Raw genomic sequence first — 27973 nt, forward strand, 5'->3', positions numbered from 1 at the left:
GTTACCTAAGAAGTTTATGTGTTTTCTTATGTGTTATCCCAAGGTAATGGGAAATAGTTAGTTTTTCAAATGAAAAGACCACATTCTACAGTTTCAAAGTTTTTGTGATCCGAGAGTTTTGCAGCACAAAAGCACCTTAACCAAACTGTCTTTGACAACAGATATTTTCTTTAAGTAACTGAAAATGAAAGATGCTTTTGTCTAAAAATAATAACTCCACATTTACTTTTGGTTTCACGTTGAACATGGATGAAAGTCCCTTGTTTGATCCTTTCATCCTCTACACTCGCACTTTTATTTGGGTTTCTTGAAAGGCGCTATACAAATCTAAGTTATAATTATTATTATTTTATTTGGACTTAGTACACCATCACATGATGAGGCATGGCTATTTGGTCACTTGCTTTGACGGTCTCAAGCAACCAAGTTGTTTTAGCAACTAAAATGGATGAATTGGGTCATTTATCACCCCATTACAGTGGGGCAAAAAAGTATTTAGTCAGCCACCGATTGTGCAAGTTCCCCCACTTAAAATGATGACAGAGGTCAGTAATTTGCACCAGAGGTACACTTCAACTGTGAGAGACAGAATGTGAAAAAAAATCCATGAATTCACATGGTAGGATTTGTAAAGAATTTATTCGTAAATTAGGGTGGAAAATAAGTATTTGGTCACCTCAAACAAGGAAAATCTCTGGCTCTCACAGACCTGTAACGTCTTCTGTAAGAAGCTTTTCTGTCCCCCACTCGTTACCTGTATGAATGGCACCTGTTTGAACTCATCATCTGTATAAAAGACACCTGTCCACAGCCTCAAACAGTCAGACTCCAAACTCCGCCATGGCCAAGACCAAAGAGCTTTCGAAGGACACCAGGAAAAGTATTGTAGACCTGCACCAGACTGGGAAGAGTGAATCTACAATAGGCAAGCAGCTTGGTGTGAAAAAATCAACTGTGGGAGCAATCATCAGAAAATGGAAGACATACAACACCACTGATAATCTCCCACGATCTGGGGCTCCACGCAAGATCTCATCCCGTGGGGTCAAAATGATCATGAGAACGGTGAGCAAAGATCCCAGAACCACACGGGGGGACCTGGTGAATGACCTGCAGAGAGCTGGGACCAAAGTAACAAAGGTCATCATCAGTAACACACTACAACGGCAGGGAATCAAATCCCGCAGTGCCAGACGTGTTCCGCTGCTGAAGCCAGTGCATGTCCAGGCCCGTCTGAAGTTTGCCAGAGAGCACATGGATGATACAGCAGAGGATTGGGAGAATGTCATGTGGTCAGATGAAACCGAAGTAGAACTTTTTGGTATAAACTCAACTCGTCGTGTTTGGAGGAAGAAGAATACTGAGTTGCATCCCAAGAACACCATACCTACTGTGAAGCATGGGGGTGGAAACATCATGCTATGGGGCTGTTTTTCTGCCAAGGGGACAGGACGACTGATCCGTGTTAAGGACAGAATGAATGGGGCCATGTATCGTGAGATTTTGAGCCAAAACCTCCTTCCATCAGTGAGAACTTTGAAGATGAAACGAGGCTGGGTCTTCCAACATGACAATGATCCAAAACACACCGCCCGGGCAACAAAGGAGTGGCTCCGTAAGAAGCATTTGAAAGTCCTGGAGTGGCCTAGCCAGTCTCCAGACCTCAACCCCATAGAAAATCTGTGGCGGGAGTTGAAAGTCCGTGTTGCTCGGCGACAGCCCCAAAACATCACTGCTCTCGAGAAGATCAGCATGGAGGAATGGGCCAAAATACCAGCTACTGTGTGTGCAAACCTGGTAAAGACCTATAGTAAACGTTTGACCTCTGTTATTGCCAACAAAGGTTATGTTACAAAGTATTGAGTTGTATTTTTGTTATTGACCAAATACTTATTTTCCACCCTGATTTACGAATAAATTCTTTACAAATCCTACCATGTGGATTCATGGATTTTTTTTCACATTCTGTCTCTCACAGTTGAAGTGTACCTCTGGTGCAAATTACTGACCTCTGTCATCATTTTAGGTGGGGGAACTTGCACAATCGGTGGCTGACTAAATACTTTTTTGCCCCACTGTATATTTTATTCAGGAATTGTTTTTTAAATGGTCCTATTTGTGATCATGATGCTTGTACTGATTCCTTTATCCACGAAAGATTTTCTAAAATATGAATGTCTTTAACAATCATTTTCAATCAAAATAGCATATACAGTGGTCCCTCGTTTATCGCGGGAGTTACGTTCCAAAAATAACCCGCGATAGGTGAAAGCCGCGAAGTAGCCAGCTTTATTTTTTATAATTATTATAGATGTTTCAAGGCTGTAAAACACCCTCACTACACACTTTTATACTCTGTTCTCAGACAGGCATGAACGTTTTCTCACTTTTCTCTCTTGGTTAAACACTTTCAAAGTTCAAACCTTCGTGGAAAAATAAGTCCAGTATCTTAGAATGAAACCAAAGGCACCTGCAGGTGTTGACGTTTCATCGACAGTGTTGTGTTTGTTAGGGGGAAAACTTCCAAACATGCAGTGCAGCACTTCAGAGTCACACTGCTTGCGATCAAAGATAAATCTGACAACGCATTCTGTACTGTACAGCAGACACGGCACGAGATTGATTGACAGTGGTCTAAAGCCAATCAGGATGCAGAACACAATGCGCTGTTTAAAAAAACAAACAAACAAACAAACAAAAAAAACATGGAAAATTGCACACAAAAAAAAATCAGCGAAACTGTGAGGCCGCGAAAGGTGAACCGCGTTATAGCGAGGGAACACTGTACTTAGAGTACAGACTTCACATGTTAACATGGACTTGTTGATGGATGGGCTGTCTATTATCTTTACTGACATACCATCTCTGGTGTCTGCTTCAGCACTTGGTCCACTGGGATGCTGGGAATCCTGAATGTCTGCTCCAGCTGGTGAAGGAGCTCATCCAGCAGTACCATCACTACCAGTGCCTGCGTCTGCGTGAGAGCTCCAGACTGCTCTTTGAGTATGACAGCCTGCTGGAAGACCCCAACTACGGCCGCAACATGGAGATTTATGCTGGATGCAAGAACAGCTGGGTAAGCTCCTGTTTATGGATTTTGTGATTGTGAAGTTTTTGCATCTTAAGAAAACAAGAGTTGCGTGGTAGCAGTTAAAAAGAAACACAGCGGAAAGGTTTCCACTGGTATATTCTTATTTACAACACAGTTGTTGGTCTGTATTATTTTCTCTGTTTGGCCTAAGAGAGCTGTGACAGTTAACCCTTTCTGACTTTATTAGCACATTCTTAATTTTGAAGTTTAAAATCTGGATGTTTTGATCTTGTGTATTGATTTAAACTTATTTTGTGTCTTATGCACAAAATTTTGTGTATTTGATTAAACTGCTGCCCATCTTGGCCATTATACTCTTGCACTGAGAAACTAAACCGTTGTGAATCTTAAATGGTGCAATATTCTAACCTCTTTTCTTATATCTCTGTGAACTCATTCCTCCCACAGAATTAAACTATATTTTTGGCAGTGCGCATTTGTGTACACATGTTAGTGCGTGTGAAAGCAGGAACACCCATGCTTAAAAGGATTATAAAATTATACCTTTTTTTAGGCACTCCTCAGCAAGTATTTTAATTGCAAGTAAATAAGTAAACAATATATGAAGCTGCCTGTCCAGCAAATCTCTTGTTAGGTGGACAGGCTCAGACTCCACCTTGGAGTGCAAGTGGAGAGGGTAGTCGTTATTCTGCCCGTCACTCTGAGGGACTGAGCTGGCTAGGCACGACAAGTACAATTAGGTCTTAAAGCAAATATGTTTTATTTAACTCAAAAGCTCTTTATAAAGAAATGTAGAAAAAGTCAGATAATTGCTCTGGGATCTGAAGAAGGTCAAATAAACAGAACTACACTCAAGTTAAAATGCCAGCGTAACATAACACTCTAGCAAAATAAACTCAGACCAGGCTGATCAAAACAGACCCAACAGACAAGAAACAGAGGGGAACTTTTACAGTGCCTGACTAGACGGACTTTGACACACAAGGGAAGCAAATGCTAACAAATTATAGTTAGTTTAATAGTTGTTTTAACTTGCACAATCAAACACGAAATAACCAAATAGCTAATGCAAATGTCAAGTGAAACAAACAAGATATTTCGACATTTCCTGTATTTAAGAGTTCTGCATTCCAGGGCCTATCTTTTGTTCATTTGACGTCACATGACCTCAGCAGCCAACAGACCGCTCCCAGCGGTACACTTACACAAGATTTTATTTAACAATACTGAATAATCAAAAGCCGCTTAAGTGCACACGCCATTAGTGGAACTGATGGCCCTTCAGCAAACAGCAAATACAAATGAGGATATTACGAGAAATTAAAGATCATATTCTCACGTGTGCCTCAGACTGTAGGCAACACGTGTGGAAAAAATAACTAAAATATGTTGGTCAATGAGTAAACACAAGACAGGAAGACAGAAATGTTTGCAATTTTTGTTACCATCATCTTGGTCACAATTACATGCAAACACAACCTGAAAGCACGTAGACACTTGTACTTTCCGCAATTTCATACTTTTTCATGTGTCTGGATGGTAAATGGTAAATGGCCTGCATTTGTATAGCGCTTTTTCTCTAACTACATATAGCCTCAGGGAAAACATCAGGTAATAAGACTCTGCTCCAGTGTTTAAAAGTCAGAACTGTGTGCTTTTTGTGCTATTACAGATTTTCAGGTAATTCTTATTTTTCTGTTTTCTTGTGTGAAGACATTATCTGAAAGTACAGTGGAAATAACCAAACCAGTTCTCTGCTTACACCACAGGTTGTACATTTAGATTCAGTGTTTGGCCTTGGAACATCATACTGCATAAATTTGCATATAACATATAACACTTCGAATACAGTGTTGGTATTATTTTAAATAAAATGTAGTTTGATGAAGCCATTGAAAGAATTAAGCCAAACAAGTGTTGTATTGTTGCGGTCACTATGTCACAGCGACACATCAGATAATTCAGGTAAGATATTTTAATTAGTTTGGAACTTTAAAGAACAAGAGTGTGTCAGTGTCCCGTGTTTTAAAAAGTTTATTTTTTAAAACATGGTTACAGATGCAAACATCATTAGTTTAATTTTGTGTGGGGAACATGTCTTATTCCAAGAAATGGAAAAAGAGAAAATGTGGACTGAATTTTATCATCTGTGAGGCCGTGTAATGGGGGAAAAATGTACAAATTAGAGCAAATGAGGAAGAAAAAAACCCTCCCAACTTAGAGGTCTACAGTCCCAGGAAAAACTACATAGCCCCCATAATTTAGCAACTTGTTGAACTACTATTGGCAGCAATATCCTGAAGTGATTTTTTTCTGTATGACTTGTCTAGTCTTTCGCATTGTTACAGAGAAATTTTCCCATCACAGCCCTTTAGTCAAGTTGCGGTCTCGTCTTTGACTGGGTTGCTTTAAAAGCTTTAGCTTTCAGAAAATGGCTAAGGGCAGCTTACATTTGTCTCTAGAATGCTTAAGTATACAAAGGAGTATGTGGTCGATTCATTGACAGGTGCAGGGGCTGCAAAATAATCCCAAATCAACACCTCTGCTCTCTCACCTCTCTGCACTGTGCTTGAGAGTTGATATGAGATGTTTTTGCTGACATGCTGTGTCAGATTTTCACCAAATGTGGCGTATGGCCATTCTTGTTCATTGTTTTTTGTTTTTAGCATTTAACTCACTGACTGAGGTCTCTAGAGTTGGAGAGTTGGAGTTCTTGGATCTTTTGCAATTTTCCACTCTTAGGAAAACTGTGGGATTTCTTTAACACACATCTGAATGCTGAAGACCAGCAAGCTCATAAAACCTCTGCTTTTGTACAGATGCTTACTTTCATTTAATCAGTTCATCTAGTTCATATCAGTACCTGGCTGCTTCTTACCCTCTAATTCCTATAGAAGCAGTAAGTGTGTACTTAGTTTTTCAGGACTGTATTCATCTGAAAACTTTATTTTTTCTTGTATTTAAGTCACATGTCACATCTGTTAAACCATAGCAAGAGTACTAAAAGTCAGTATTAGTCCATTCAGTACTGATATAAAAAGGCGAGCATTATAAAATATCTACTCCATGAAATACAATTGACCTTTTTTTTCACCCCCCAGACAGGAGAGTTTTCTGCTCGTTTCCTTCTTAAACTCCCCGTGGACTTCAGCAACATCCCCATCTATCTCCTTAAGGTAATTAATTCTGAAGGATATTGTTTAATGGCTTTCTTCACTCTTGTCTCCATTGTCTCCTCTGTTCTTTTCATGGTCTTGCTATGCATGCACCTTATATTTTACAATTGAGCTCCTTTTATTGCTGTGAGTGACTGAAATGTGTTTTTAGACTGTTGCCTCACCTTTTATCTGATAACGCTGAGAGTGAAGGTTAATAACATCAATTTCATAAGGATTGTCATTTTTAATTTTGATGATAACACACAGATTAAAGAAGGTGGTCTTAAGAATTGTTTAGCAGGTGAATTAAACAACATATTTGTGTCAGAAATTACTCTACAGCTCAAAGTTGATGGCATCCAGAGTATGTCTCAGCTTCTTAAATTTGAGATTTTTGCGGATGGTAACAAGATGCCTAGAAACAGCAGATGGACCTTACAGGCTTTGTAGGCAGTGCACAAGGTGTTGTCCAGGACGGATATCGGTCTACCTCTACAGCACTTCTGGGCAGTCATCATAATTATGTTTATATGTTAGGTTAGAGAATTTTATGTGTGCAGGAATCAGTCGTAAAATATGAAATACCCACAATCTTGCACTGAAATTCAAGCCCTGCATACACAGACTCAAGGTTACTGCATGAGCCTCCTTCAGGTGTCATGAGTATCCATTTGTTTAGGTGTGTGCGCATGTGTTTTGAGTACTGATAAAAGCTGGATTTATTTAAATGAACTCCAGTGCAGCTCTGCATGTGTGTGCGTGCACGCAGACTTCAGTCTTGGGGGCTGCGAGTTGACTAATCAGCCAGCCGTCACTGTCGATCTGCTCTGAGCCGCGTGGTGTCTGCAGGCAGCTTAGCTCTCTCTCGCTCTCTCTCGCTCTCTCTCTTATTGCCTTTACCCCTCTCTCACTCTCCCTCATCTTAGTTCTCTTTTCACTCTGTCCCCTGATTTTGAACCGCCTGCCGGCTGAGGAGGCTGAGGCTCTCTGGCCTTTTTCAGCCCGGCCTCTGTTTGTGTGATTGGAAACATAAGGGAAACAACAACCATCATCATCCTTTGTCATCCCCCCCATGTCTGTCAGACCTGAAGCCCTGAGACTGGTCTCATCCAAAGTCATATTTCACATTACCAGTGATGGTGGATTTTTTTTTTTTTGGTCCCAGACGTCTTGAGGCAGGAAAGCTTCTAGGTTCAGCTCTTGAGAGAGCACTGTTGGTGACATTTTTTTAGCAACATGCTTCCTGTCATTTACAGAAGCTGGGCACACACTGACACCTTTCACCAGTGGGTGGTGGTAGCTCTGTAGCAGAGAAACAATATTGTCAAAGAACTCTCTTTCATATTTACATATATTATTATAGACCAAATCTTGGATGTAGATGAGTATTCCTGTCACCCTCATCTTATCATTTTCTCTTCTCTACATGTGAGAGCACACACACACACACAGACAGACACACACACTCTGTATAATGCTGTATTTGGCAGCTAGGGTATACATAGCATCACCGAGGGAGCACTTGAAGACTAAGGAAGAGTATCGACTCGCAGAGAGGAAAGTAATGAACATCAGCCCACACCTTGTCCACCTACGCATTAAAAAAGAGGAACGGGATTATGCAGCGTATAGGCTGGACTCTAAGAACATCAGTGTACTGTACGCCAAATAGATGACCTGAATTTTCAGTTTGGCAGTTGTTGTGCGATTAGTTCAAGTTGATTGCTTTTTGTGCAATGCACGTTCATGCACTTGATGTAATTCTGTGCTTTTACAGAGGAGACAGACATGGCCTATGTATTCCTCACAAGAAGAAGCATTGGAATCACAAATTAGTTAAACTGAACTTCACCCATGCTCTTTTTTTCCACTGGATAACTCTTTGTTTACATCATTCTGTGTGTAAATATAGTACACTAACACAACGTTTCCAGCTATCCTCGGCTTGTGGGTCGCTGACTGTGATTGCATGCATGCATTTTTTTTCATGATTGAATATTTTGGAGTAAACGGTTTATATTGTGTGTGATTTAATGGATTCATTTGTTTACATGTGCAGATGCTCTGAATAACTTCACGAGAAAAAAACGTGATAGTTAACTCTGCGGAAGTCAGCGTTTCTTTCATGTTTGTGTGAAGCTTCCAGACTTCCAGCTCGTCTACAGCATCTGAGAGTCTAGGGTATATTGTGTGTCTGAGTGTCGTTATCGTGGCACCAAAGCAGACTTGGACATGGCAAAGCTACCAGTACTTGATACATGTTTCATTACAGTGAACTGGCTGACCTCCCCTAAGTTAGCTGTTACTAATATTTTACACTTATTGCTTTGTGCCATTACATGATTCACTGATGGTTAAAATCAGTAATGTTTGAACCAAGATATAATTTAGTGTTACGGATTTCACTGACTTCTGTAATAATTTGATACGTTGTACTTCTGTATATGTTTTTCAGCTGTTAGTCTGCTAGCTGTAACTTATCTACACTGTATGTATCTCGTTAGCTGATTCAAAAATGCCTAGGTCACCATATCAGTTCTTGGAGTTGGGGTGAATTAGCTGAGCTTAGACACTCAATACTTCCATGTATCAAAGACCGTATTTTCTACCTGCTGGGAAAGATGGCTTCTTTAGGTAAAGCAGGCTTTCTTATTGCTAGTACTAACTAACATTAGCTTATTTGCTAATGGTTCATTCACCCTAATGTAAAAATAACTAGGAAAAATTTGGTTGCTTGGTGATTGCATTTTGGTTTTATAATATCCATAGGGAGATTGCAAGTAATTTTGGTGACCAGTTGATAAATCTAGTCTGGATCCTTTTGAATCTGCAGTTTCTCACTAGATATTGTACTCCAGTGTCTCACCGTTACCTGAAGCAACCTTTTCTCATCAGCTCTGCCCCTTGCATTATTTTATCGCGGGGCCGTTTTCATCTGAACACCCACTAAGCCTTCAAGATGAATTCCAACCTGTCTAATAGAAAGCCTTTACAAAAAAAAGTCGGCACTTCAGAAGTCAAAAAGGTGACGCTTTCCAGACAGAATACACGCCATCAGCCAGGTGCTGTAGGTAGAGGTAAGACTGTTGACCCTGATTTGAATCAACCTCCCCGTCAAATCCGTGGATGTCCTTGCTTGAGGAGAGACGGTTTGGCAGTGAAGTGGAAATCTGTTCAGACATAGGCTAGTGTGCACTACTAGTGGATGCTGAGATGTTGCTGGTGGGCACAGAGCTGTGGAGGACGACTGTTACCTGCAGCAATGCATCCGCGTGGTCTGAGCTCACCACAGTGGACATGTTTACCTTCCTGCATGGGCTGCCCACCCTCAGGGAGGGGGGAGGAATGCTACTTTATTTATTTCATTCTTTTAAAGGGGGCAGCCCGTCATAGTCAAAACGAAAGGAGTGGGAAGGACGCTGAGCGCTGAGATGAAGGGGAGTGAAATGCACACAGATGGATGTTGGCAGTTTTCTCCCCCTTTAAAGGCCATGGAGTCCTCTTGGGCACCGTTTTAGTGTCTCATCCTTTGATCGTACCTTGACCTCTTGCTTGTCACCCATTTGAAGCTGCTTTTACTCATCCCCTCTCATTTAGTGCTAGCCTCTGACCTCGAACTGCACAGCACGTTTATGCATGTTGGTTAGGTTTCACAACATGGGTGGTGTCAACGTTTATTTTTCAACCATGAATATTTTCCTTTAAAGGCTTTGAGTTTTTCTTTAAATGAGCTACCTTTTGCTCCCGACCGTCCTCTGTCCACGCTGTTTATATGCAGGGGTAGCTTGCTTCTAAATATCCACGCTGATCAGTGTGGAGTGAGCCCCATTCGTGACTGAACCTGCCATTATCGCTTCACTTGAGTTTTGTTTCCCGCACAAGCACTGACCCGTCTCACCAGCTCCAAACTGACTGTGGTCTGCGTGTTGGATGTGTGGTTAGCATTGATCTAATAGGTTGTCTCAGGTTACCCAAGCCTAGTGAGCTAACTGGTATCTGCTCTGTTGTGTAGCTTTGTGTGCATTGAAAAATGAAAGCTTCACTGAGCAATTTCTCCTCCTCAGCCACAATCTCTGCCATTTCAATCAGTGTCAAGGACAGATGACTTACTCAAGTTTTGGTACGTCTAGTTTACTTTAGTTATATTATATTCAGTAATAGCTTTATTTATTTAGTCAGTGTTTCATTTGCTTGGGTTAACATTTTAATTTTTTAAACTGATGTAGTTGTCAGAAAAAACTAAATTAGACAGTTTCCTAGAATTGTTTGCCCTAATTATGAACGGATTTACTGTTACTAAAACCTTTAATGCACACTTATCAAATATTTTAAGTATTTTTTAAACCAGGATTGTGTTAAAATTAACACACAAAAAAACTAAAGACACACCCTGTATTAAAAAAATAACTAAATTCCCAAATATAAATTATTTTAGACAGTTTTATGTATGAAATGTTCCTGTTGGATAAAACAAAGTAACACCAGCTAGATTTACCAGTTTGTTTGTTTTTCACGTTAGTTTAAACTCTACCTGTTTTAAATATATAAGTGCTCAGTGCTATGTAAAATGTAATAGTTTCCGCTGTTATCGCCATAGACAGTTTGTTACTGTAAAATCTGGGTCTGTGTGTCGTCCTGCATGTACCCCGAATTCAGTTTCTTGTATATCTTGAACTGTAATGAGCAAGATTTCAGCATTGTTGCAGTTGCCCTGCATTTCCTGCATTTTATAGTTATTTTATAGTTACAGGCATTCTGCTTGTAGCGTTTTAACAAGCACTCTAAAGGTGACCCCTGGTTAGACTATTTGCTATGGAATTTCACTCTGTCTCAAATTACTTACTTCCCTAGTTGCTCTATCAGCTCTATTCTTTCTCATGTAATAATACATTTTTTCCTAGACTTTTATTTAAAAAGAACTCTTTCTGCAACCAGAGGAGTCTCCCCCTGCTGGCCTTTAAAAAAATGGCAGATTTTAAAGCGCTTTCCCGTTAGCTTCACTTTTAAGAGCAAGCAGCTGCATCCATCTTACTTATACTGCCTGTATAAACATCCGCAACAACCAGTCTAAACCCAGCAAAATGAAAATAATTGTTATAACAATTCTAAAATAAGACTTTTCAGTGTTTGGGGAAAGAGAAAAAACCCAAAAACAATATTTTGCAGTAAAATGTACAAAAGATTTCTATTATTGCAAAATTCTCTGTGGTTTTACAGCAATGTGTAAATCTCTGCATTGTTTTCCAAAACATGCTAATTAGTAATTAGAAATTAATCAATAATGTATGTTTTGCAGAATGTTACCTTCCTTATTTAAGGCCAGATTTATCAGATTTTTATTTATACGACTTAATTTTTTTCCCCCTCCATTCCCAGCCTCCCCAATGTAAACCGTAGGCCCCCACCACCACCACCACTTTGCTTCTAGCCAAAATGACCAGAGGGTGGGTTGTATTGAGCCTCGAGCATCCCTCTATCCTCGTTTTTGTCTGTGCAAGCTGTGCACTCTTCAACAAGAGCGCTTGCATCTAATTATTTGTACTCTAATTATTTTTGGTCCTACATCCTCACACTCCTGCTCTCTCTCTCTCTCTCTCACACACACACACACACACACACACACACACACACACACACACACACACACACTTTAACCTTCGAAGCTCCACAGGCAGCAACTGACAGGGGAGGGTCAGGGTGAAGCAGAGCCGTGGGCCCTCGTTCTGTCTTCTAATTTGTTGTTCCAGCATCATTGACTTGATTATTTTTGTAATTCCTTTTCATTTCCCAACATGTTTTTTTTTTTTTTAAAGATCAGCTCAACAAAGGCAGGATTTGTGAAAGAATACAAACTTAAGTCATGGTTTGCAGCTACATCTTGATTGTAATTAGTCAGCATTTAAAAAGCAAAGCAAGTAAAAAAAAAATCACAGAGGGGAATTGGCTTGGTGGGTAGCACTGTCAAAATTGATCTGACATCACATTTTAATAACCCACATAGAATCAAATCATTCAAATATGTCATTATTTTCACAAGCAGACAAAATCTGTTTTTATTTTTCACAATACAAAAAAATGTAAATATTGATATTATATAAAATTAACATTTGATGCTGTGACAAAGGTGAAGTAATGAACTTTTTCTCAGCATGAAACGGGAAACAATCAAACTGCCAGAGAGCTGCACTGTGTGAAGTTTAATCAGAAGCCAATTCATAAGACTGATTAAATATCTCTGTAGTCAGTGCAGTTAAGGTTTCACACGTTTACCGCCTACTGACCAAAATCCACAGTATTGCTAAATGAGAGTGGAAACTACTCTCTCTGGTTTGTGGACTCTGCCATTATTTACTCCTCACCAGGCATAAGCAGCAGAGAATTTTGTACACGGTGTAGTCCAAAAAAGTTGGGATGCTGCATAACATGTGAATAAAAACAGAATGCAAATCTCATAAAACCATATCGTATATACGTCTTCATGCATTCTCAATCATCCAGGAAAGTAAATCTCCAAAAGTTGATTCTGTTCATCTGGACGTAGCGTTTTGTAGGAGAAACGTTTCGTTACTCATCCAGGTGCTCCAGCCGACCCAGGAGAGAAGGACAACCGCTGCCCAAGCGAAAACCTGTAGTGATCCCATATGTGTCAGGAGTATCGGAGCAGTGAGACGCATTTTTTCTAAACACCAGGTCTCTGTGGCTTTTAAACCCCAAAACACGCTGCGCCAAAAATTGGTCCACCCCAAGGATCGGGTCCCCCGACACAAACAGAGTAACATAGTGGACGCTGTTAAGTGCCAGGAGGATTGCCAGGATTTATACAGTGGGGAAACCAAACAACCTCTGGCGAAGTGGATGGCACAACACAGAAGAGCTACCTGGTCAGGTCAGGACTCTGCAGTCTATTTACACCTACAGGCCAGTGGACACTCTTTCAAAGATGAGGATGTGCACATCCTGGACAGGGAGGAATGCTGGTTTGAGCGCGGAGTCAAGGAGGCCATTTACGTGAAAAGGGAAAGACCATCTCTGAATCGGGGAGGGGGCCTAAGGGTACATCTTTCGCCATCTTACAATGCTGTGATTGCAGCCATGATGAAACGTTTCTCCCACAAAACGCTACGTCCAGATGAACAGAATCAACTTTTGGACATATTGTATTTACAATAAAGCATGGAAAAGATCAAATGTATAGATCAAATAGGTCAAGTCTAATCTGTTAAAAGAAATGTTTATATATATATTTTGCGATTCAGAATATTTGAGAAATGTAAAACCTGATAGTAACTAAATGCATGCTGCAACTCCTGTGACAGGTCTGTGCAGTGCAAACACAAACTAATGTACCGCTAATGTTGATCTGCACAAGGATAATGCCTCCATGAAAGAAAAGCAAAGCTTGCTTTCAGTGCTAATCCAAGTGTTCTTGCATTGTAGACATTTTCATGTCTTTTTTATAGCTGGTCTCAGGCTTCTCTTTCCTGTGTTTCAGAAAAAGTGATCGTTGTTCACTATTTATCTGCTCCAAGACCCGCATGATCAGCTCAGTCTGACTCGTGATGGCGCAGTGCAGACGTGCAGTATAACAGCAAACAACGATGTCAAACACTACCTAAAGGGATTCAACGCAGACTATAAATCACGTTTAATGGTCCTCCTAAAATGTTCTCCCGAGGGCTGTCTAACAATGGTGCTAACTTTCACCTCGGCAGCAGGAGGGTGAGAGTATGCCGACGGAGCCGAGGACAGATTGAGGCTATTGCTTGGGTTCAAAGCGGAGTGAGGGGCAAGCATGTGACAATGTGTCTGTTGTGTAAAGGACTCTTTGCGAAAGAGAAAAGAAAATCCAAAAATACAAGTCTGCATTCAAGAAAGGTGCACACTTTAGATGAGGAAAAGGCATTAGGCAAACACGCTAATGCAAGATCCAACTAGCAGAAAGAAGGAGACACAGGGGAACACGACACAAGTCATGCTAATGAGGGCAAACTAAAAAAGGACGGAAAGATTGTTAGAAAAGTGACATTTAAATAATATTTGATTATTGAGGAATGTTACCAATGCTGCAGAATGGCTCCTAAATATCATATTTTTCTCAATCAAATTGTCTACAGTTTTGTGTGTTTACATCCTTTTTCTCACTCTCTCTTTCCTAACATAAAAACAGTAAATTGAATAAAAGCATGTGGAGGGGCACAGGGTCATCTCTTTGGGAGTTGAGCACAGACTAGACGAGGTTACTGATCATTAAACCCATCTTACCAGGGACTATCTCCGGCCCCTGCTTGCCTCCGGGGAGCCAAAGGAGTAGCATCAGAGAGCCAAAGCCACCAACCAACAACCCCATAGTGGATCATTTAAGAGACCCTCAGCTAATGGAGACAGAGACAGCTGCAGGACACTGTTAATGATTCGTCCACATAGAAACTTAAAGAAGTCCAGTCGCTTTCTTTCCAAGCACTTTACACTTTTTAGTGTGTACTCCCTGTAGATAAAATCTCCTTCTGTTGAGCTAAACATTGAGTGACTTTGAGCTAAAATTTCAGATGCAGTTTAAATGGGGCTACGCTTCAATTATAATGCAAGACAAGTGAGGGATTTGTAGTAAAAATTGTTGCAAATAATTCATTGTTTTTAAACCGGATTATCTTGTTTTCCCAATTGTTGACACCCATAAACAGATTGAAATTAAGATCGGATTAATTGCCGTGGCAAATTCTGCCATGAACACCCTTAAATTAAATATATGCTAGTGTTCGACGTTTATGCATCCAAATTTTTCCCAGCAGCCAACTTGGGCATGATCAGCTACTTTATTTCATTAAGGAAAATCTGGTACGGAGGGATGCAGGAGTTTCCTTTCAGCACAATCCAAGGTTATATGTGATGAAAGTTGTCTTGCAGTTGTCTTGTGACTTTAGTTATTTTATTTTGAAATATATCTGAGCTGAACAGATACCCTGGAGACACTGTAGTGTTTCTTTTAAATATTAAATATAGCTTTTTTTTTAATGCCCTTGTTATTTACATTGCTGAAACGCTCTAAGGTATAGAGCAGTGCTAGTTAAATGTCATTTGAATCATTAACCCCCACTCAAAGCTGTTGCCTCTTTTTTTTCTGCATAATTTGGGTTTTGACTCCACAACCAAAAGCAGAACAATATCTGTATGACCTATAGCTTATAGCATGCTGAAGAGTTTTCCTTCTGCTGTGGCATTAAATGGGTTGTGAAGGGATCAAACCGGAAGCATTACTGAAAGCACGAGGTCAGCCTTTGATTAATTCATGGGGCTGATTAAGTGGGTGTTATTTATTCAAAACAATTGATTTTTACCAACCCACTCGTCTTGTCCTCTCTGTATTTCTTTATTGACAAAGTGAGGTTTTAAAATAGATCAAGAATGTTAATAGCAGTCAGTCATTTCCAGGAAATGAACTCATTTACATCATACGATGGAGCCATTATCAGAGCATTTATCGGCAGAGCTGAATAATAGCGTTGATTGATGTTTGTCATTTAATTTTTATTCGGTTTACAGAAAGCCAATTATGAATGGAAATCAAATTGAAAAACATTTTTATTTTTACCTGCAAGATTCACAAACACACTGGTTGAACTTGAATTTGTGCATTGAAATTGATCGTTTTATTTTACGGTGTTGAAAATGTGCAGCACTATCAGTCATGTGGAGAAGAAATAAAAGCAATTCTCTCCCTCTCAGTGTGTGCATGTGCAGGTATTGTTAGCACACAGCATTGTTTTTTCAAGTCATTAAAAGGGACCTTTTCTTTTCTCTTCCATCTCCCGATTTCAACTAAAGCAGCTTTCCTTTTTCACAGTTCAAAGTTATCCTTATTTATCTTTTTACTGGACTTTCTTTCTTCTTTTCTTTCTTTTTCTCCTCCTTCCTACTCTTCCTATTCTCCTCCTCATCCTTCATCTCTTTCTCCTTATGCTCCTTTTCCTGCTACTCTCTCCCCACCTGGTTTAAACAGGTTGCATCACTGATCAGGATTTCTTTTTCAGGAAAGACCTGCATGTAAAATTATAAGGAGTGCTGCTGATGCTAAGGGTGTACTCTAAATCAGAGAACACACAGAACAGAGAAGGCCAGCAGAGAATGAGATACAGAGTGAAGTCATTTAGAGCAGTGTCTTTGTAAAAAGAAGTATAAAAAAATACATTTGTTCAAAATTCTTCTTTTCTTTGACCATATTCACGTTGTTTTCCATTATGTATTATTTTAGGTGTCACAGCTGTCAGTCAAAGGTCATCTCCTCTCCGTGATGGGCAATTCCCCTGATCTCTGACATGTTGTCTTCCCAGATAGACATCAAAGGACAGTTGAGGATTTAAACTGAACATGCTTTCCAGTCAGATTTTTACATGAATGTAAAGGTGCCATAACTAAATGTATGATTCTGTAAGTTCTAGAAGTAAATTGTGGGAAGCTCAAAAAAAGAAAAAACTTTGCATTTTTCCTGCACTACTATTACAGAGGGGGGAGAAAGGAACAAAAAATAAACCAGTTTACCCCCACATCACTTCCTCAGAAAGTCCAGATTAACAGAGCTGGAGACTGACACAAATCCCCTTACTGTGACCGCCTACACTGCTGAAACACCACTGGCGATGGAGCACCTTTTGAGGATGCCAGAACGCCATTCATGATTGGTTTTTGTTTTTGTCCAGTTTCTCACTTTTTTTTCCCTCTCCTGGTGGACAAAATGGAGATCAGCCTGCAGCGGCTGCAGCGGTTACCTTACCTCCCCAGTTGCCACATAATTGCCACTCCTTTCCCAACCCCTCATGAGGTTTTTGTTGTTGCGGTTTTGTGTTCGGGTCACGTCCCCCTACGCGCGGCAGTTGAGCTTTTGGAGAAGTCGTGGCTGAAGATGGTCCGGTGCGTCACATGATGAGTCTTTCACAATTCTTTGCAGAAACCTGGAAAACAACTTGCGTACACCCATGCACACAACACTTTCAGAAACATGTGCACTTGTGAACATGTGAACAAAGCACCTGTTATTTTATCCGGCTGAGGTGTGTGTGGTGCTGGCCGGCTAAAAATAGTTTTTCTTTAAAACTCTAGTGCTTTTACTGAGGACCAGAATATGGTAACACTTGTATCAGGGGAACAAAGAATACAAAACATTTTAATTTCAGAAACTGTTTTCTGGGTCAGTATAATGCCACTTGTTGATGACATAGTTGTTGAGGATAGTGAACAGCTTATCTCTGTCTACATTTGGATATTTTCTTATAAAGTTTGTATTTAAAATTATTCTTTCATCATAGGAAAACAAGTTTTAGCTCTGAGTAATGTAAAGCAGGGTTAGGGGCTTATCAGTGTAATGTCAGCTCTAAACCTTTTCAGTGTGATGACCGTGATTCTCTTCTTAATGGGATAAATTGCCACTGTAACTTATACTGCATACCTAACTTCTCTAGGCAAGTTACGTTGAAGATATCAACATATATCAAATATGACATATCAGTTTTCTGGGAAAAAAAAGGCTTTAACATTTCTAAAAGATCCCTTGAATCTTTGTGTGTTGATAGTAAGAAAGAGCAAAGTCTTTCTTTCCCTGATAAGCATCATGAGGAAACACAGATTCTTAGGAGAATCTTTATTCCTGTTAGCTTCAAGCAATTTTATGTTTGTTAAGCCTTATTATAGATATTCTTCTAAGCCTTGACCTTGTGGGTCAGCCTGCCTTACTCGTTGCTTACTCTCACACGTGCAACACCACTGGGGTTGCAGCTGAAAGAATATGGTTATAAACTGCCTTACACGCTTTTTGCTGATGTTTTGGCCTCACCGCAAGCGAAATCAAAGAGGTTGTAATAATTACCTTTTTTTAAATTTACCAAAGCATTTTTTTTTTAAAATCGAACAGACAAAAATACTGGGAAAATACAGAGATTTCTGTTGAAGACTTAGCTATAGTATATACAGACTTATGCGCATAATCTGCCTGTAGATGTCTTATATTTGCACTTTTTAACCCACAGCTCTAATTATATAGTTAAAAAATAGATAATACAGCTTTATCCTTAGTATGCACTCCTGGCAGTGAATATTATATTCAATTAAGCTCACTCTAATCTAACTCATGAAAAGCCAACTTTTGGCCTTTTTGTATGTTCATAAGTGGTAATAATATAATAATTACATAAATTCATACTTTTTTCCTTGACTTTATTCTAAAGGTTGTTTGTATTTGGAGGAAGACTAGACAACTAGTAAACTTTACTGTTTATGTGTGGTATATTGGATAACAATTCATATTATTCATTAAGTTACGACCAGCGTACTTACTGCACCTGGCCACTGTTTCATCTGCTGTGTCATGACCTGAGCGCGGAAATCACTACCTCTTGCTCTCTATCTCCTTTATCTGCTGCTGTGTGGTTTTTACCACAGTTTCACATCAGGCCAGAATAGTTGTTTTCATTTAATCATTGAATAGATTTCTTTCTTTTTTTCTCCATTATCCAGCTTAAAAAAACTGCAGTGACACCATTTCTTGTCATCACATGACAAAAGGCAAAAACAGTAACATCAAAATATTACCTAATGGTCGCCTTCCCCTCCATTACCTGTTTGTCTGCCCAGTCTCAGCTGATCTAGAAAGGCCTGTGCGTGACTGTTGAGCATTTGGTACCAAAGCAAGTGGTTGTAATTTGTGGCCTTGCCGTGCCCTTGCACAGTAAACACTGACTAAGAGCTCAGGATTCTTAAGAGCTATAAAATAATTGCAGGTTACTCCCATAATGTTCAGAGAGTGCTGCTCTTGTGTCTCAACTCTGCCTCTTCAGTCTCATCTCTTTTTTTGTTCAACCTCTGCCAGTGGTACAAAAAAGTAGTGCTTTCCTGCTGAACCTGTATTCTTGGGTGCTCATTACAGTGATAACCCAGTGGGGCAAAGAAAATTATTTGTCCTGAAATAGATATAATATGAAATAGATGGAAGATGGATATAATAATATTAAATTATTATTTTTGTTTGGAATGCTTAAAGAATAAATGTTGCACACACATGTGCAAAAAAAAAAAAACACCAAACTTTTTTTAATAGCTACATGAATACTTGTATCATTCAAGAAGATTTAAATCGGGTTTGGACTCCTCTTACTTGTAATTGCTTGTGGTGAGGCTTGAAGCCAAGATGCCTTTTTCCAGAGACAGTTTGCTATCTGTGCTGTCATCATCTTTGTCCTAAGCAGGCTATGTGTATTTATTCATTAATGATTTTTTTTCAGTGCACATTTATCACTTCCAGTGCTGGAATTACATAGCCACTTTTCAGCTGTGCCTTGAGTAAAATGAGGGTAAACCAAAGCATATCCAGATGCATTCATTTTATTTTCAGCATGTTTTTTGAAAGCGCTGTTGCTGAGTGATGGCGTATTCGTATAGCACTGAGACATGGCATTTACTGGGAAAGCAAGTTGCCCAAAAGACATTGTCAAGTAATTGCCAGTTTGGGCTTCACTAATGTAGTGTACGACTGAAATCTGAAAAGGCCAGCCAATGCTTCCATGCAGATGAACAATTATGTGGCTTTTAAACGACAGGATGTATTATAGCTTGGTATGCGCTCCAAGATGAATTTAAATGTCAGGCATAAAAGGTGTAAAATAGAAGTGCAAAAAGTGTTTAGATACAGATTTTTTTTATTCTCTGTGTATTAGTTAATATTCATCTTATAACTGATTTGAAACAACCTAGTGGAAATATACATCTAATGGGGAAAAAAAGAGCAGTGACAGTTTATATTACGAAATAATAGCAAGTGAGGGTAAAACCTGCTCCTTGATGGGTCTGAGTCCAAAGTTAAGCCAGGAAATGCACACTGCTCTCCTGACTGTGCTGACACAGCAAACTGAAACTCCACTGTTGCAAGAAGCTGGATGCCGTTGCAAAAGAGGAGGTTACAGTGGGCTGGTAGGTGGTGGATTATTTTTGAGTGTAAGTGTTACATCAGCAGACCGTGGCCTCCCTGACACTAATAAAAAGATGCACATAATTGGTAATGTTGGCTGTCATATGTATATTCATAAAAATATGTAACCTGTTGACAAAAACATTAGTTTCCATTATTATGTAGCTAAACAGTTACAGGCTTTTACTTTTGTATTTAAATACATTTAGCTTTCCATACCTTCCCACTCCTATGTAGTGATGTCATGCTGGAACAACATGAATAGAGCTGCATATTATTAAATCTTTTGGTCTAGTGGGCTGCTTGGCTTGGTGGAAACTAATGAATAGAAAATTGCAGGTTTAATAACAAATATCTTTGAACTAAAGGAAAAATGATTATGAAGCAACCTGCAAGGTTTATCAAAGTACTTTTAAACTGGCACCAGTGGGATATCATTTAGGGGCAATACTGTTATTGCTTTTTGTATTTAAATGTTAGGAAGCATATTTGAACACCAGAAATACAACTAAAAGACAAGATCTGTAGACTCCCATTTTGAAAATGCCTAAAATTCTACCAGAAATAAACATGTTTATATCCGGCCACAAAGAGAAAAAGTCAATTTGGGGCTTTGTGCATAGTTTCTCTCTTAATAGCAACTCTAACTCATCCATCTGGACGTTGAAGTGGGGGGCATGGCCGCTTTGATTGACAGATGTCCCAACATGGCGAGCTGTAGCTGCTAGCTATCTGCTAGGCGTCACCTCCACTCTGCAGTGTCCATTCACTGACACTTAACTTGAGCGCTCTCCCTCTCTCTCTCTATGCTGTTGGTGCTTTGGAACATTTTTGTCCAATTTTCCAATATTCTGGTTTGCTGTGTAGTATAGACCTACCAAGAAATGTGCTTCAGTTTTGATGAGTGATTGTGGTATTTTCTTACTCTGTTACTTAGGAGTAATTACTTGGTATGTCATATAGTCTATGGATTGAGCTAACTAGCAGACATGTTGAGTAAAGTCAGCAACCTGGTCAATACTGAACCACATGAGCCTTAGCTGGATAGATGTTGTTTCTACATAAATAGAAGTCTAGCCAGAATATCTCCTACAAAATAACAAATATATATGGAATTGATTGTAGTGAAGAAATTAAATCGTAGCTTGTTTGTTGCATGGGGACCTTAGGATGTGTATGCCCCTGATGTCAGAATTATGAAAGTTGCAATGTGAGTGTTTGAATTAGAAGAAGTCATAATTTCAAGTCACTCATGCAGTATACTTTTATTTCTTGCTAGAAAGTCTAAGAAGGACATTCAGAAAAGGTTCGAGAAGTACCTCGAGCTGATCAAGATGCTATCATGATCACTACTTTTATCTTTTGTTTATAGTGTCATTTGTAAGTTAAAGTGGCATGAATGTGAGAGTGCATTTTCATTTTTCGAGTAAGTTTGGTAAATGGACTCAACTGAGCAGTGATTTCAGATGATCGTTGGCTATAAAAGGTGTACACACCCCTGTTAAAATGCAGGTTTTTGTGATGTTAAGCAATGAGATCACAATAAATCATTTGAATGCTACTCCCAGCTTTAATCTCACCTATAACCTGCACAATTCAATTGAAAAATAAACAAATCTGTGGAAAAAATATAAAAAGCATACAATAAGCTGGTTGCATAAGTGTGCACACCCTTAAACTAATACTTTATCAAGCACCTTTTAAATTTAATCACAGCATTCTTCTTGGGTACACACACACACCATCAATTAAAGTTCAGCTATCCAAGTAGGATTTTCCTGACGTTTACTCAGTTGCCTGTTACAGCAAAAGCTATTGTTTGCAGAGCGCTTACAAAGCATCAAAAGACTCTCATTGTTAAAAGGTATCAGTCAGGAGAAAGGTGTTTTTAAAAAAAAAAAAAAATTCCACAGCATTCAAGATATCATGTAACATGGTGAAAACCCCCACCCCCAAATTGACAAAAAGACTAGACGGGAACTGGTCCGGACAGCTGCCAAGAGACCTATAGCAACACTGGAGAACCTGCAGGAATTTCTGGCAGCTACTCGTTGTGTACTACATGTTGTGACTCCCATATTCTCCATTTGTCTAGACTATGGGTATAATTGCAAGATGTAAACCTTTTTTAAAAATGAAAAACCTTCAAATCTCAGCTATAATTTGTAAAAGAGTACATCGAGTCTATTCAAAAGTATGTGGGTGTGAGAAAATGTGTTATGGCCTGATTAGACAAAGGTTTTGGCACATTTTGGGCTCAAAAACAACACTGCATCACCCAAAAACCCTAAAACCATAATGAGGCATGGTGGTGGAAGTATTATGCTTTGGGGTTCCTTTAGTTCAGCTTTAACTTTGGCTTTAGTAAGGTGCAGGGCATTATGACCAGTCCAAAAGAATAAAAAATTCCATTGGGAAATAATTGACTTAAAGAGGGTTGAACACAAGAGATGCAGTCGAAGTCTGACAGATTTGGATTTCTTTTGCAAGGAAGAGTGGGCAAAAGTAAAGTTGCTCCATAATGATGCTCTCCTACCCATGTTGTGATTAAATCATAAGGTGCTTTAACAAAGCATTAGTTTCATACTGTGTACACTTATGCAATCCAGCTTATTTTACTTAAAAAAAAAAAAAATGCATTTCCCCAACAGATTTCTTTTTAAAATTGAATTGTGCAGGCTATGAGTCACATTAAAGATGGGAACATTTTTGAAAAGATTTATTGGTATTTTTTAATTTATTTTTTATACCACCCTTGATCAGAAACTCAGAAAGTTTGTTTGTTTATTACAATCTGTAACTGATTGAAAGACATTGTTTGGTCTGTGATTTCTCATGTTCCAAACCTCTGAGAACCCTGCTGTTATTACTGCCAGGTGCTTTAACATCTGGCACTCCAGAAAATGTCACACGATGCGAAAGTTTAAAGGGAGTCTGGATGAAGCTGCTCTTCTTAATAACATGCTTTCATCTAACTCGTGTTTTAGGCTGCCACGAAGAAAGTATAGCACAGACATACTGTGGCCAAAGTACAGAAATCAAAGGACACCTGCATACTAGCGTGTAAGCAAACGATGTTCAGACCTAGCTTCCACAGATAAAAATAATGGTTTTAATCATGGGTACATGTGAGTGATGTCTGATGCATCACTGAAAAAGCACCTGTTATGGGATTTGATACTTGCAGAGATGCAGTTGTACTGCATCCTGAAAAGAAGCAAATCATAGCTGTAAATGTGTGATATAGAAGAAAGATGTGTGACCTTTAAAGTTGCCGAAGAAATGCCTAGAGTTGAACGTTGGAGCTTCTAAAATCGTTCCTTTTCAGCGGTAATTCTTTGGCTGTTACGCATAATGTCATAGAAATTTAAAAGATAAATTGATAGTTTTTTTTAGTTGATTATTTGCGACCACATCCCCAAAAACTGTCAGGTAAAGATATCATTCTTTATTCTACGAAGACAGAGGTAATGAATATTATGATTATTTTTCTGGTGTCATTAATTTGTCCTCATATGACCAGTGCTATGAATGAAATGAGCACTATTCTTGCTTAGACCTAATAAGCTCAACAGCTGCTTTAAAATCACTGAATGGTAAATTGAAACCCATTAATTAGGTTCAAGGTTCTTTATTTGTCACATGCATAGTTATACAAGTATAACACACAGTGAAATGTAGCCTGACACGCTCCTCGACATGTGCAAAAACTGTGGGGGGGGGGGGGGGGGGGGGGGGGTAGAGGAAGAACTATATATATATATATATATATATATATATATATATATATATATATATATATATATATAACCTTTGTTGGCAATAACAGAGGTCAAACGTTTACTATAGGTCTTTACCAGGTTTGCACACACAGTAGCTGGTATTTTGGCCCATTCCTCCATGCAGATCTTCTCGAGAGCAGTGATGTTGTGGGGCTGTCGCCGAGCAACACGGACTTTCAACTCCCGCCACAGATTTTCTATGGGGTTGAGGTCTGGAGACTGGCTAGGCCACTCCAGGACTTTCAAATGCTTCTTACGGAGCCACTCCTTTGTTGCCCGGGCGGTGTGTTTTGGATCATTGTCATGTTGGAAGACCCAGCCTCGTTTCATCTTCAAAGTTCTCACTGATGGAAGGAGGTTTTGGCTCAAAATCTCACGATACATGGCCCCATTCATTCTGTCCTTAACACGGATCAGTCGTCCTGTCCCCTTGGCAGAAAAACAGCCCCATAGCATGATGTTTCCACCCCCATGCTTCACAGTAGGTATGGTGTTCTTGGGATGCAACTCAGTATTCTTCTTCCTCCAAACACGACGAGTTGAGTTTATACCAAAAAGTTCTACTTTGGTTTCATCTGACCACATGACATTCTCCCAATCCTCTGCTGTATCATCCATGTGCTCTCTGGCAAACTTCAGACGGGCCTGGACATGCACTGGCTTCAGCAGCGGAACACGTCTGGCACTGCGGGATTTGATTCCCTGCCGTTGTAGTGTGTTACTGATGGTGACCTTTGTTACTTTGGTCCCAGCTCTCTGCAGGTCATTCACCAGGTCCCCCCGTGTGGTTCTGGGATCTTTGCTCACCGTTCTCATGATCATTTTGACCCCACGGGATGAGATCTTGCGTGGAGCCCCAGATCGAGGGAGATTATCAGTGGTCTTGTATGTCTTCCATTTTCTGATGATTGCTCCCACAGTTGATTTTTTTCACACCAAGCTGCTTGCCTATTGTAGATTCACTCTTCCCAGTCTGGTGCAGGTCTACAATACTTTTCCTGGTGTCTTTCGAAAGCTCTTTGGTCTTGGCCATGGCGGAGTTTGGAGTCTGACTGTTTGAGGCTGTGGACAGGTGTCTTTTATACAGATGATGAGTTCAAACAGGTGCCATTCATACAGGTAACGAGTGGGGGACAGAAAAGCTTCTTACAGAAGACGTTACAGGTCTGTGAGAGCCAGAGATTTTCCTTGTTTGAGGTGACCAAATACTTATTTTCCACGCTAATTTACGAATAAATTCTTTACAAATCCTACCATGTGAATTCATGGATTTTTTTTTTCACATTCTGTCTCTCACAGTTGAAGTGTACCTCTGGTGCAAATTACTGACCTCTGTCATCATTTTAAGTGGGGGAACTTGCACAATCGGTGGCTGACTAAATACTTTTTTGCCCCACTGTATATATGTGTATATATGTGTGTATATATATATATATATGTGTGTGTGTATATATATATATATATATATATATATATATTAGGGGTGCAATGATATTCGTATCGATATTGAACCGTTCGATACAGTGCTTTCGGTTCGGTACGCATATGTATTGAACAATACAACATTTGTAATTTATTTTATCAATTTTCCTTCTGACGATGCTGTCTGTGTTGAGCGCTCAGTGAATCTGTGTTCGACTACTCCGCCTAGGCTGCACTGTCGAGCGCAGATCCACTGAGCGCTCCACACAGACAGCATAGTCAGGAGGAAGAGCACAGGGCAAGCTAGCGAGACAGAAGTTAAGCTCTCAGCAACATGGACCTCCCCCACTCTCATTCAGATCTGGCGTTTGGAATTATTTTGGTTTTCATGTGACGTATGACCCTGAAGGTAAGCGAGTCATGGACTAAAGTAAAACAGTATGTTGGATGTGCCATGCAATGCTCAATTACATTGGTGTGAACTAGTGTGTTAGCGCAGTTAGCTCGTTAACGTGTTGGCCGTCTAGCCCCATGCACGGAGCGATCGGCGGTAGCTCGTTAACGGAGATTTGCCGTGTTGTGGCGTTAAGGTCATTTCAACGAGATTAACCTGAAAGCACTAGTGGGAACACAACGAATATGACTGCACATTTACGCCGACATCATCCTATGTGTATACCATGTGTATTCCAACCTGGCTGGAGCCTACAAAGCCACACCCCTCCCCCACATTGGACAATCGGACCATCTCTCCCTGTTCCTCACACCTCGGTATTCACCACTCATCCAACGTGTGAAACCTGCTGTGAGGACAATTAAAGTGTGGCCAGAGGGGACAGACGCAGTGCTCCAGGACAGATTTAAAAACACAGACTGGAATATGTTCACCCACACAGACCTGGACCAGTACGCCTCATCTGTACTGGATTACATCTCCAAAACCACAGACAGTGTCACCACCCAGAAACGGATCACCATGTACCCCAACCAGAAGCCTTGGATGAACCGGGATGTTCGTCTCCTCCTGAAGGCCCGCAACACTGCCTTTAGGTCAGGAGATGCACACGCCTACAGTACAGCCAGGGCTAATCTAAAGAAGGGCATCAAAAAAGCCAAACACCATTACAAAAAGAAGGTAGAAGAACACTTCTCCAACTCCAACCCCCGACGCATGTGGCAAGGACTCCAGACCATCACAGACTACAGGACCACCAAACCCTCCCCCGCATCCTCTGATGTCTCCTTCCTCAACGAGCTCAACAACTTTTATGCTCGTTTTGAGCGAGGGAACCCCACAACCACAACCAAAGCAGACATGACGCCAGACCACCAACCTATGACTCTCTCCCCCACCGATGTAGGAGCGGTGCTGAGCAGGATCAATGTCCACAAGGCTGCAGGCCCTGATGGCATCCCCGGGCGTGTTCTCAGAGCGTGTTCTGGGGAGCTTGCAGGAGTGCTCACAGACATATTCAATCTGTCCTTGGCCCACGCTGTGGTACCGGCCTGCTTCAAATCCACCTCCATCGTCCCGATACCCAAAAACTCCAACCCATCTTGCCTCAATGACTACCGCCCAGTAGCACTCACCCCCATCATCACTAAGTGCTTAGAGCGACTGGTCCTAGCACACTTCAAATCCTGTCTCCCCCCCACCCTGGACCCCCACCAATTCGCATACCGCCGGAACAGGAGCACAGAGGATGCAGTCTCCATCGCAATGCACTCTGTCCTCTCACACCTGGACAACAACAACACCTACGCCAGAATGCTGTTTATAGACTTCAGTTCAGCATTCAATACAATCCACCCCTCACAACTCATCAGGAAACTGACAGACCTGGGCATCAGTTCCCTCATCTGCAAATGGTTACTGGACTTCCTGACCAACCGCCCCCAACATGTCCGGCTGGATAACCGCTGCTCATCTACCATCACAATGAACACCGGTGTACCACAAGGCTGTGTGATGAGCCCTTTCCTCTACTCCCTCTTCACCCACGACTGCAGACCTGCTGATGGTTCCAACACCATCATTAAGTTTGCAGATGACACCACGGTGATTGGCCTCATCAGTGACAACGATGAGGCCGCCTACAGGGAGGAGGTGGATCGTCTGGCTGAGTGGTGCGACAGAAACAACCTGCTGCTTAACACCGAGAAGACCAAGGAGCTCATCGTGGACTACAGGAGGAATGCTGACCCACATCCACCCATCCACATTAAGGGGACGGCTGTGGAGCGTGTGAGCAGCTTCAAGTTCCTGGGAGTCCACATCTCCGAGGATCTCACCTGGACGACCAACTGCTCCAAGCTGGTCAAGAAGGCTCACTTCTGGTCAAGAAGGCTCACCAGCGCCTCTTCTTCTTGAGGACTCTGAGGAAGAACCACCTGTCCTCAGACATCCTGGTGAACTTCTATCGCTGCACCATCGAGAGCATCCTGACCAACTGTATAACAGTCTGGTACGGGAACTGCTCTGCCTCGGACCGGAAGGCGTTGCAGAGGGTCGTGAAAACTGCCCAGCGCATCGCCGGAGCACCACTTCCTGCCATAAAAGACATCTACAGGAAGCGGTGTCTGAAAAGGGCTGGGAAAATCATCAAAG

General features: G+C 40.6%; 1 protein-coding gene and 1 long non-coding RNA gene across 2 annotated transcripts in view; both read left to right on the forward strand.

Moving 5' to 3' along the window:
• The window catches only part of LOC308390015, a 215319-nt gene that overhangs the window by 105999 nt on the left and 81347 nt on the right, over nt 1–27973 (forward strand). The window lies entirely within an intron of this gene.
• babam2 (BRISC and BRCA1 A complex member 2) overlaps nt 1–27973 on the forward strand; it is a 126694-nt gene that overhangs the window by 35870 nt on the left and 62851 nt on the right. The window contains exons 5-6 of the mRNA XM_080871203.1: nt 2882–3076; nt 6154–6228. Coding sequence (XP_080727329.1) covers nt 2882–3076; nt 6154–6228 — 270 coding nt within the window. The remainder of the gene's footprint in view (nt 1–2881; nt 3077–6153; nt 6229–27973) is intronic.

This window comes from Rhamphochromis sp. 'chilingali', assembly GCF_963969265.1.
Source record: "Rhamphochromis sp. 'chilingali' genome assembly, chromosome: 21".
Classification (NCBI taxonomy): Eukaryota; Metazoa; Chordata; class Actinopteri; order Cichliformes; family Cichlidae; genus Rhamphochromis; species Rhamphochromis sp. 'chilingali'.